The sequence below is a fragment of the Grammomys surdaster genome, unplaced genomic scaffold, assembly GCF_004785775.1.
Source record: "Grammomys surdaster isolate TR1022 unplaced genomic scaffold, NIH_TR_1.0 211, whole genome shotgun sequence".
Classification (NCBI taxonomy): Eukaryota; Metazoa; Chordata; class Mammalia; order Rodentia; family Muridae; genus Grammomys; species Grammomys surdaster.
In genome coordinates this window covers 7,300,057-7,312,627 of record NW_021604656.1, presented here as the reverse complement: position 1 = coordinate 7,312,627, position 12,571 = coordinate 7,300,057, and the positions used below count along the sequence as shown (strand labels likewise).

The window sequence follows — 12,571 nt, the reverse complement described above, 5'->3', positions numbered from 1 at the left end:
ATAGAAAGAGGAGTTTCCATTGGCTTGAGGTTTTACAGGTTTCAGTCCCTAGCCACTTGGGGCCACGGCTGCTTTGAGCTGTGGTCAGGCAGCACGACACAGTGGCTAGTGAATACAGGAGCAAACTACATCACAACAGTATCAGCCCTAATCAGCCAGGTACAGCAGCACTGGCTGTTGTGTAGAAATGTCCTATATGATCCGTTTTCAGCTAGGTTTTCACTGAAGACCAAAGTACGCTAAACTTCAGGTTGCAGTCTATTACTGAGTTATAAAGTTGGTTGTCTGAGGTTGTCCTGGCAAGTGAACTCTGTGCCTTGTGCATTCTAGATGCACGCCCAATCCCTATAGTACACCCCTTTGTGCCAGTGAAATCGATTTAGGGGTTGTGGTCAACATTAAGAAAAGTTAGACTAGAATAAGATTAGAGCTAACAAGCGTTTCATGAAACATATGTCTTCATTTATGTAGTTATACATATGGCAGGTTTTTTGTTCCCCCATACTGTCTCAGGCTTGAGCCACTATGTTGTGTTTTCAAATTTATCTCTGTTAACGGAACAGGCCAAAGTTGAAAGCCTTTGTCCGGCCCACATCCCTTTTTATTTCTGAGAAGGTATCATTATGTACAACAGGCCTTAGTTTCAGTTTCCTGCACCATATTAAGCAGTGTGGTGGCAGGCGCCTAGGGACCTAAGACTCCAGAGAAGCAACGGCACGACAGGAGGATTAGAGACACTCAAGTAGCCTGCGCTACGTAAGAACTTGTCTCAAAGCCGCATTGCCTGAGATAGTACCGAAACTCAACCTGTCGCACATCCTGTGTGTGTTTCCTGGGATGCTCAGAGAAGGAGCCTGCAGTAGAGGCTCGGCCCGGGTACTCCCAGGAAGGGCGGCCGCGGGGCGGAGCCTTGGGGCGGGGCGTGTGGGGGCGGAGACTGCTGGCAGGTTTTGCGTGAACCTGGCCTTACGTAGGGCGGGGACGGCTTGGGGCGGAGCCAGCGGGGGCGGGGTCGCGGAGGGGCGGCGGGAGGCGTGCTGCGCCGTTGCCGTGAGAACTGGTGACAACAAAAGGCGTGGGCGCGGAGGGCGGAGGAAGGCCGCGGCGTGGGGCGCTCGCCTGCGAAGACCTGGGCTGTCCCGAGCCGGTCGGTGCGCCGCGGGCCCGACGGGCGCGAAGCCGGCGACACCCGGCCTGCGGCGGCCCCGCTGAGGGTCGCGGACCGAGCGGGGCGTACTGAGGTAGCAGCGGGGGCCTGGGCGCGGGCCGGAGGGCGGCGGGGCGCGCGGCTGCGGCGTGAGGAGGGCGCCGCCGTGAGCCTGCCCTCGCGAGGGAAGCCTCGGTGCGGCGAGGCGCGGAGGGTCGGTGCCGGTCGCCCGCCCGGGTCTGTTTCCCCGTTTCCCGGCTCACACTTGGGCTCTGTTATGCAGTCGTGAGATGCTTCGAGCATCGTTATCTGCCGGGACACTTCTCAGGAGAGAACTGACAGCCCGCGGATCACAACTTCTACGCTCTCCCCACGTCCCGGGAAGCCGGTAGTTGAAGACCCCATTCCTAGCAAATGACAAGACAGGACGCCCAATGCTTACCTTGCATTTGGTCACATTTTAAAAATGTGTCCCCAAACTATTACCAGCCAATCAAATTTCCCTACTGATCTTTTTTTTAAAAAAAGTTTATATCTGACAGTACACGGGACCAAATTGAATCTGAAGAGTAACTGTCACATACAGGCTTTAAACAATGGACTGAATATTCTTTATGAGCCATATATTTATGCACTTATATTACTTTTTATGATTACAGTAGGCGAATTCTAACTGCTTGTATGGCCACACTGTCTATGTCAACATTACCCCCACAAAAACTAATGAAGTGAAAATACTCCAGTTAGAACTCAGAGAGATCCTCCTGCCTCTTGCCACCTGAGTGCTAGATTTAAAGGCGCGCAATCACCACCCCCGGGCCAGTTGCTATTTTTAAATTAGCAAATTTATCCAATGAAGTTAGGTTCAGCTTAACATAACCTTTTTAATAAGACTCTTTATGTGTGTATGAGTGTGAACACATGGAGATCAGACAACAGCTTACAACTGTCAGTTCTTTACCTGTACTATGTGGGTTACAGAGGTTGAGTCCAGGTTGTCAGGAGCGTGGTCACAAGTGCCTTTGCCCCTGACCTATCTCATTGGCCCAGAGTTTTTTTTTTAAAGAGTGCTTTAGGATGTAAGGGTTTATGGTTTATGATACATACGAGTATTTTGTTGTTGTTATTGAAGATTTGATAAGAATTATTGAAACTGCCAAGCTATGTGTGTCTATCCATGTCACCCCTCCCCACTCTCTTTAAAGATAGTTTGCTGACTCTGGGATATTAAAGCCCAAGGGACCTGAGATTTTAGTACTGTGACATACAAGAGTTTTGTTGTGAGCCTTTTCTGACTGTTCATTGTTAGTGTAACTGAGGTTTTGTTTGTTTGTTTGTTTGTTTGTTTGTTTTAAGGTTAGTGAATATTGATTTATCATGGTTACATTTCCACAGTTGTTAGGTGTGGAAGCTCACACCTGTAATGGCAGTGCTGGAGAGGTGGAGGCAGCAGGATTGCTCTAAGTTTCAAACCAGAGTGAGAAACTGTATAAAACCAAAGTGCATATTTTCATACCAAGTAGTTCAGGAAGTGTTATTTGCTGTCCAGTGCATTCTAGATTGGTGATAATCTTAAGAACCACTTTTCCAAAGAATCCTCCCTGTCCTACTGGCTGTTTTCACCATGGTCATAACAGTGCTCTGGAAACCAGAAAAGTCTAAACAGCCAGCCCAGAATAAACCAGTGCACCACTGACCAAACCAAGGGAGGCCTGAGCCTCAGAAAGGACTCACTGATACCCACTTGAGGAGGTACTGTGAGAACAGCGGGCATAAGAGGTACCAGGGCCAAACTGGGTGGGTGACTCCTTGTGTGAAAGGAGATCATCCAAAAATATTGATACAAAACACTTGTCATCTCAAGAAGGAATAAGAAATAGTTTGTTCTGGAGCCAAATATGTGTGACCATGGCACAATGCCAGAATCTAGACCTTTGGGCCTCTGGGGTGCCTGTAGATGATTATCTTATGGTAGTTGGTGTAAGGAATAGTTATCTTAGTATGTTTTTATATATATATTTTTACACTGTGTGTGTGTGTACACATTTATGGAGGTCAGAGGACATCTGTGGAAGTCTGTTGTTCCACCATGTGGATTGAGGGATCAAACTCAGGTTGTCAGGCTTGATGGCAAGTGCCTTTACAAACGGAACCATGTTGCTGTCCCAGGAGACCCCACCTCAGTTTTGGGAACCCTGGCCTATGTAAATGTCGGAGTCAGTGGCTTTCCTCCGGCTGTGGCTAGAACATGCTCAATGTGAAGACACTGCTGCCTGGACTTCTTGCCACGATAGACTGCAACTTTAAGTTGCTTTTGTTGGGCAGTTGTAATCACACTGCAGGAAAAGAAGCTAAGGCAATGTTTACAAGTGGAAAACACCATTTGCCTGTTCGTGTTGATTTTTCAAAGTTAACTGCATGCATTGGCCTGGGGAGTGGGTGATGGAGCATGTGTGGATACCAGAGCACTACTCTGTGGAGGCATTCTTCTCTTTCCACCTTACCATGCTTTCCATGGCTTGTGTGGGGAATGCTCTACCTCCCAAACCATTTCTGTAGCCTGTAGTTTTGATTGCTTTTGAACTAATTGTTTTAAATTATACTGACACAGAAATTTCATCCTTTAATTCTGATTTTTTAGAGACAAAATGCTATTTTTTAATACCTTCAAATATAATACAAATAATTACTTTAAATTTTATTTATAAGTTTTCTTTGTCTTTCTTTCCTCTTTCCTCCTTCCTTTCTTTCTTCCTTCCTTCCTTCCTCCCTTCCTTCCTTCCTTCCTTTCTTTTTTCTGTTTTTCAAGACAGGGTTTCTCTATGTAGCTCTTGCTATCCTGGAACTCACCATGTAGACGAGGCTGGCCTCAAACTCTGAGACCCGCCTGGCTAAAATTTCTTTATGTATTATGTATGTGCCTGCATAAGTTTATGTGTACCATGTGTGTGCAGAAACTGAGGAGTGTGGGTGCAGGGAATTAAACCAGGGCCTCTGGAAGAACAGCCAGTGCTCTTAACCACTGAGCCAGCTCAACGCCTTCCTAAAAGTTTCCTTTTAACGTGTTTATAACTCTTGAGTTATTTCCTCACCTGGCTCTCCAAACTCTGTAATTGTTCATTATTTAGATTAATGAACTAGGAAACATCACACTCTGGATGTACAGAGGAATCCTATGTTTTTATTCCCTAACTTTATAATTAACCAATTCATGGTCTCTAGTCCCCTCAACTATTTTGAAGCAAACCTAAATGCTGAATCTTTTCATCATTAAGTTGTGTAAGCATTAATTCTGTAATATAATTAATTTGTACTGGTAAAGAATCTATTCTAAATGACATTGCTTTGAAACATGAATGGTTTTTACTGCATTAATGGAACCAGTAATTAAACTATATCTTTTATTTTGATATGCAGGAGTCCAGATCTTACGTAAAATGGATGTTTCTCACACTGTTCTTGAACACTAAGTACATAATCTATTCAGTAAAATCCAAGCTGCCATGGAAGAAATACCTATAAAAGTCGCTGTCCGAATTAGACCTCTGCTTTGCAAAGAAGTTCTACATAATTATCAAGTTTGTGTGAGGGATATTCCAAACACCCAGCAGATTATCATTGGGAGAGATAGAGTTTTTACTTTTGATTTTGTTTTTGGCAAAAATTCCACTCAAGATGAAGTTTATAACACATGCATAAAGCCCCTAGTGCTGTCGCTCATCGAGGGCTATAACGCAACTGTCTTTGCGTATGGACAAACTGGATCTGGGAAAACATACACCATTGGAGGAGGCCATGTTGGTAAGATTTTCAAACTCTCAGTGTTGTATAGCATGAGTCAAGACTTCATTTCTTTTCTGATGGAGCGCCAGTCTGTTGGTTTTGTCTTGCCTCCCGATTTAGCTGGGACAGACACTGGTGTAGAGCCATCTGTTTGCGTTTTTATGGTACTGGAAATAGAACTAGGCTGCTGGCTACGCACCATAATACTGAGCTACGTCACCAGCCTTCTTTTTACTTTTTTTGTTTCAAGGGAAAGAGTCACTCAGTTACCTATGCTGGCCTTAAATTTACTCTGTAGTCCAGGTCGTCCTTGAAATTAGGATTCTTCCACCTCAGCCCTCATTAGAGTTGGGTTTACAGGTATGTGGCACTAGGCCCTCCCCTGCCATTGCCTTTTTAAGTTAATTTTTGAGGTTAACATAAAAGTAATAGGTTTCCTCATGACCTCTTCATACGCATATGTCCTTAATGTTTTCCTCAGACGAGGGCCCTCCTCACTACCCTCTCTTGTGCCAATATCGTCTCCAGCTGAGCCGGTTCTTCTTTAGTCATTCCCACAGCTACTGCTTCTTACTACATGTTCTGTTACATTAGTTCTCAACTCCAGAACCTGGAGTTTCAGGGACTTGCCACTGGGTGCTGACAGTCAGACTCAGGTCCTCTGGAAAGCAGCAGTGCTACTAACCACTGAGCCAACTCTCTACCCTGTCATCTGTTTCTTTTCTTTTTTCTTTTTTTTTTTTTTTTTTTTGGGTTTTTCGAGACAGGGTTTCTCTGTGTAGCCCTGGCTGTCCTGGAACTCACTCTGTAGACCAGGCTAGCCTCGAACTCAGAAATCTGCCTGCCTCTGCCTCCCAAGTGCTGGGATTAAAGGCGTGCGCCACCACCGCCTGGCGTGTCATCTGTTTCTTGATTGTGACATTCTGACTGGGATGAAATGGAGTCTCAATTTTGAAAAGAAATTTGTAATTAATTTTATTTCTTGTGTGTGTGTGTGTGTGTGTGTGTGTGTGTGTATTTGTGCTTGCATGTGCCCCACATGTCTGTAGAGCCCATGAAGGCCAAAAAGAGGGCATCCTCTGAAACTGGAGTGTGAGTGCCATGTAGATTCTGTGAATCAAACCTGAATCTTTTGCAGTACCAGTAAATGCTCTTAACTACTAAGTCGTCTCCAACCCTCGCATTTTTAAAGGTAGTCTTTCACTGTATAACCCTAGCTGGCTTCTGACTCAAAGAGATCCTTCTGCCTCTGCCTCTTGAGTACTGGGACTACAGGTTGTACAACAGCACACCTGCTCAGGAAGTTTTTATTTGCATTTCATCAATGGCTAAAGATGTTAGATATTTTTTCAAGTATTTATTGGCCATTGTGTTTCTTTTTCCTGTTATTTATTGTGCTGGGATAGAAGGTTCTTTTCTTGCAGGTATATAATGTAATTTGAGTGTATCCTTCCAACACTCCTCTACCTTCCTCTCTCGTTCCTCTCCCTTCTTATCGGTGCTCTTAGTCCTTAGACAGTTTCACTTCTCCTTTCATGTCTTCTATACATATATGACACTGTATGTATAAACCACATGTTTGTTATTCTTTCCCCTATTGATGGATACCTGGGTTGATTCCATAGCTTAGCTATTATAAATAATGCTGCAGTGACCCACGTACAAGAGTCTCTGGACTATGTTGACTTGGAATCTATGTGTCAAATACCCAGAGGTGGTATGGCTGAGTCATGTGATAGGTCTGGTTTGCTTCTCAAGGGCCTTGCATTTTTCTGATCTCCATGATGCTTGGACTAGTTTGCATCCCACCAACAGGTACAGGTCCGTGTTGTCTGCATCCTTGCCAGCGTTTGTTGTCTTGATGACTGCTGGTTCAGCAGGGACTTCTTTTGAGAACTGTCTATTCTGTTCATTAATCCATTCATTGATGAGATCATTTTTGAAGCTTTTTGTATATTGTAGATATTAATGCCTGTGTGTTGTATAGCTGAGGAAGATACTTTCTGAGCCTGTACTCTGTTCACTCAAGCCATTGTTTCTAAGGAACAGTCTCTATGATACAGTCTCTAAGAGTTAAAAAAAAAACTTATGCCTATATATCTTTAAATTTTATTTATTTGTTACTGGGGGTGCATGCCATGACATATGAATGGGGTCAGAAGACAACTTTCGGGAATCAGAGGTGTTCAGTTTGGTTTGGTTTTTTGGTATAATCAACAAGCTGGCCTTGAACACTAAGGATGACTTTGTACTTTCGATCCTCCTGCCCTGCCTCCTGGTGCCGAGGTGCAGCCGGGCACCACTGTGTCTAATCTGTGTGGTGCTGGGGCTCGGATCCCGAGCTCCATGCATATCAGCTAACACTCTCCAGGGAACTGCAGCCCCAGCCCCTTAAAACTGATGTTTAAATTCATGTGCATCGGGATCCAAAACTGTCCTCTGGGACTGTGTCCTTCCCCTCCCCCACTCTGTCTTAGAGTCATCTATTCTGACATGTACAGCCATCGAGGTTGATCTGTTGGGATTAATCCTAAAGGCATCACTCTGCTAAGTGCAGTGGTCAGTTCTGACATCTTACCTCACTGGACCTGTCAGCACATTCTCCACAGGGTGTCCAGTGACTGACCACAGTCTTGCTCCTTCTCCTATGATACGGGTCCCTCCTCAGGTGCTCTGGAGCTCCAGTGTTACCTCTCCCCAGACACGTTTGTCTTTTAAGAAATCTTGTCCTTAGTGGTCACAACTAGGTTTGTTCCATTACACGCTGTCTGTACACAGATGGCTTCATGTTATTTCCCCTCAATCCAGATAACTGTTAAAGCTTTGAGGACGCAGATTCAGCTCCCTGATTGTCTTGATAGGTTAGAAACATGTACTGTCTTTTCCTCCATCCCACTAGAACCAATGGCAACTGCAGTGACTCTGAGCAAACCTTGCAGTCATCTTGACCAGTGCTTTCTCTCATGTGTCACATCCAGTCTGTTAGAAACTTTTCAGACTGGTTTAAAAAGATTATTTTTATGTGTATGAATGTTTTGTCTACATGTATGTGTGTGTACATGTATGCTTGGTGGCAGTGGAGACCCCTGAGATTAGAGTTACAAATGAACCATCATCTGGGTGCTGGCAGCTGAACCTGGGTCCTTTGGAAGAGCAGCAAATGCTTTTAACCAATGAGCCATCTCTGCACCTCCTCCATCCTTTTGCCCCAACTCCCCCACCCCTGCAGGATAGGCCTTACTTTGTAGCTTTGGCTGGCCTCAAACTCTTAATAATCCTGTTTCAGCTCCTAAACTGTACGGTTATAGGTGTGTGATGTCACATGCAGTTGACAGAAAGCCTTAATGGCTTTTCAACATAAATGCAGGTTCTGTCCTGATACCCTATCAGGACCTGTTAAATTTATCTTCTAACTCCCCAATTACCTACCAGATCTCTACAGGAGCCTCTGAAGCGCTCTCTCCACTCACACTTTAGCAGAAGACAGTAGTGAGGGCTGTTTCTGCACAGTTTCAGAACGTGTGACTGCTCTCTCCTTGTGGCTCTGACCTCAGCCACCAGGAATCCAAATGGACAGCCATCTACCAGGGCTTCCGTGGTTTGGAGTGTGCCACCGCTTTGACCTCATCTCGTGGTCTGTCCTTGCACCCAATCCTGGCTGTGCTGACCTTTGATCTTGTTTCAGTCATATCAGCTAGTGCTGCAACATGTGTTCTTCCACTCTCAAGTCCTGCCCATGGCCTTCGTATTTGAACTTGGAGTCCCAGCCTCACACACACTTTACCCCACTCTCCACACTCTGTTTGCTTATTTGGGTACATCTGCGTTGGTTTTTGAGATAGCCTTGCTCTGTCCAGGTTGGCTATGAATTCTTAGCCCTCATATCTCAGTACCCCAGTGGAATTTTAGGTATCTACCACCATGTGTGACCAGCATTTAAATATACCATATAATTTACAGGTTTTTTTTTAATCTAGTATTACTGCCTTTTTCTCTGTAGAATTCTACAACATTGGGGAATTTTCCCTTTATTTTGTTGATTGTGCCAGAGCCCTAAAAGGTTGCATTATATGTAGTAAAAACTACAATTACATATTTGTTAAATGGATAAATTCTGCATAAGGAATACATGTGGACTATGTGCATGGTGCATGCATAGTAAGTGCCCTCACACGTGTATGTTTTCATGCCTGTGCAAGCACATGCAGAGGCTGGAGGAGGGTGTCAGATGCTCTGCAGTATCACTCTCAACTCTGTTCCACGGAGACACGGTCTCTCCCTGAATCTGGAGCTAGTGGGCTGGTGACCATCCAACCCAGGATGCTCCTGGCTTTCCCTCTGGAGTTACAGATGCCCTTGTGCCATGCCTGGCTTTTTACATGGGTGCTGGAGTTCTCACCTCAGGTCCTTATGTCTGGGCAGTGAGAGGTCTCACCTGGTGAACAATGCTCCCAGCCTGTTGCCTCTGGATTTTATAGCTGTGTGGTCTAGCCCTGGCTAAGTTCAAATAATAATATATTTTTGGAGATTCTGTCTTGCTATGCAACCCTGGTTGGAACTCAGTATGTAGACCAGCCAGGCTGCCTCTGTCTCTTGAATGTTAGACGTATGTGCCACCATACCTGTCCAATTTTACAATTCTTATAATAGAAATGTAAGAGAAATATATTAAGCCTAAATTCCAGATTGTAGCCTTTGTTTATTTCAAGACTCAGATATGCTTTCTATTTCTGAATTTTCAGCATCAGTTGTGGAGGGTCAAAAGGGTATCATTCCTCGAGCTATCCAAGAAATATTTCAGAGCATCTCTGAAAATCCTAACATTGACTTTAAAATCAAGGTGTCATATATAGAAGTGTATAAGGAAGACCTAAGAGATCTTCTAGAGTTGGAGACATCCATGAAGGACCTTCACATCCGAGAAGATGAGAAGGGGAACACAGGTGAAGTAGTTCCGTGAAACTGTAGAGTGCCTTCATTAACCACTAGGGAACTGTCAGGATGCCAAGAATAAAAAGCCTGCACGATGAATTTGGTTTTACTTTGTGTTCATATTCTTGTTTGCCATGCTGGAAATCCATCCAGTGCTAAGAAAGTGCTGTGCCACCAAATCCAGCACACAGCTTCCTGTTTGTTTTTAATTTTAAAAGATCTTGAGACAGAGTCTCATTATAGATTGCCCGTACTGGCCTTGACTGCACTCTGCCCAGGCTGGCCTTGAACTTTTAACCCTTCTGCCTCAGCCTCATGAGTAGATTGGATCACAGGTTTGTGACACCAGGCTTGGCTCCTGTTTTCTTAGAATAATTACAAATCAAAATACGGAAACAAAGTGTCCTTTCTGTTTTGTTTCTTTTGTTTTTCTTGATTCTGGAGCTTGAGCCCAAGGCCTCACATTCTCTTTGTAGACACTCTCCCTCTGAGCTCTGTAACTCGAACCCTAGAGGTTTTAGATGTCATTCATTCTAAAGAATTCATTACGATGTTTGACCAAAATCAAGAATTGGATCTTAACAAATAAAATACATCTTTTAGAGTATTTAAATTTAAGTCCTATTTTTAAAAATAATTTCTTTTGGAGTTTTTCTGAAATTATTCAGTGAATTTCACTGATGTTACTATTATTTGAAACATTATTGCTTTTAAAAAAGAGGTTATCTTTTTTGGGTTGCTTAGCAAAGGGTAACTGTTGTATGACTAATTTAATTGTACTGGATTTTGATGAAAATTTGGTTTTAAAACTTTCTGTTTGAAGTGATTGTTGGGGCCAAGGAGTGCCAAGTAGAGAGCGTGGAGGATGTGATGAGTCTCCTGCAGGTAGGGAACGCGGCTAGGCACACAGGCACCACCCAGATGAACGAGCACTCCAGTAGATCCCACGCCATTTTCACAATAAGTGTGTGCCAAGTTGAGAAAAATGCAGAGGCAGCTGAAGGTGGAGAGTGGTACTCACATCGGCATATTGTCTCCAAGTTCCACTTTGTGGATTTGGCTGGATCAGAAAGAGTGACCAAGACCGGGAATACTGGCGAACGATTCAAAGAGTCCATTCAGATCAACAGTGGGCTGCTTGCTCTAGGAAACGTAATCAGTGCCCTTGGGGACCCACGCAGGAAGAGCTCTCACATTCCATACAGGGATGCTAAGATTACCCGGCTTCTGAAAGACTCCCTGGGAGGCAGTGCCAAGACTGTCATGATCACGTGTGTCAGCCCGTCCTCCTCGGATTTTGATGAGTCCTTAAATTCTCTCAAATATGCCAACAGAGCGCGGAACATTAGAAACAAACCTACTTTAAACTTCAGCCCCCAGGCAGACCGAATGGATGAAATGGAGTTTGAGATCAAGCTGCTTCGAGAAGCTTTGCAGAGCCATCAGGCCAGTATCAGCCAAACTAGCCAGACCTCTTCAGAGAATGTTCCTGACCAGAATCGAATCCATTTTCTGGAGGAACAAGTAGCTCAGCTCCAGGAGGAATGTCTGGGGTACCAGGACTGCATAGAGCAAGCATTCGCCTTCCTGGTGGACTTAAAAGACGCTGTCAGGCTAAACCAGAAACAGCAGCACAAGCTACAGGAGTGGTTTAGCAGAACTCAGGAGGTCAGGAAGGCTGTCCTCACCCCGTTGCCAGGAAACCAGAGCATTGGGAACCTGGAAGAAGGACCCCAGCATGTGACAGTGCTCCAGCTGAAGAGAGAACTTAAGAAATACCAGGTACTTAGACATTGCTAATTAATTATTGCATTTTATATAACTAGGCTGAAACTCAGTGTGTAGACCAGCCAGGCTGGCCTGGACTCTTCCCTTTGTTTCTTGTGTGTTGGGTCTGTAGGAGGGTATGCTCCCACCTGACTAAGAACCCCCATCCCACTCTGTTGACAATGGGATTAAGCACACAGCCTTCATACACTAGGAAAGTACTCTGCTTTCTGAGACATCCCCGACCTATTTTGTCTTCTTTGAAATAAGATCTTATTCTATTGTTTAGGCTGGTCTGGAACTCATTATGTGCCCAGGCTGGCCTTGAACTTGGGGCAGTCCTCTTGCTTCTGCTTCCTAAGTGTTGGAGTTATGGGTGTGAGCTTTCATACCTGGTTCATAGATAGGACTTGTTTAAGGACTACGTTCATTTGGACAAGTAAATTCTAAAAGTTATTTTGGGATTTCCATACTTATAAATTTTTTAAAAATGTTTATTTACATCTGTGTGTGTGGAGTGTGAATGGCATGTGAGAAGTACAGGCATGTGTTTGCAGAGGTCAAAGGACAGCTTTTGAGAGCAGTTTTCTCTTTTAAGAATTATAGAAACATATTGATTAACCAGAAATGTAATTGGTCATGATTGTTTCCTGTTATCTAAGATTTGATTAATGAATGGTTCTGTTTGCTGTAAAAAAAAAAAAAGAATTATAGAAACATTAGGTGGTGTGTTGGTACATTTCTTTAATCTTACAACTAAGGAGGCAGAAGAAGCTGGTCAACTTCTGTAAGATCTAAGCTAGCCTGGTCTATGCAGTGGGATATAGGCCAGTTTGATCTATACAGTGAGATCTAGGACATCCTGGTCTAAACAGTGAGATGTAGGCCAGCCTTATCTATGCAGTGAGATCTAGGCCAGCCTAGTCTGTGCAGTGAGATCTA

General features: G+C 44.2%; 1 protein-coding gene across 4 annotated transcripts in view; it reads left to right on the top strand.

Annotated features, from left to right (window-relative positions):
• The first annotated feature begins 1,091 nt into the window (after positions 1-1,091).
• Positions 1,092-12,571, top strand: part of Kif27 (kinesin family member 27) — a 74,775-nt gene continuing 63,295 nt past the window's right edge. For 3 of the 4 annotated variants that reach the window (XM_028772081.1, XM_028772082.1, XM_028772083.1), the window contains exons 1-3: positions 4,651-4,948; positions 9,673-9,873; positions 10,686-11,644. In XM_028772081.1, the coding sequence (XP_028627914.1) occupies positions 4,651-4,948; positions 9,673-9,873; positions 10,686-11,644 (1,458 nt within the window). Of the gene's footprint in view, positions 1,148-4,564; positions 4,949-9,672; positions 9,874-10,685; positions 11,645-12,571 lie in introns of those variants that run through there. The other variant, XM_028772080.1, reaches the window with a different exon arrangement.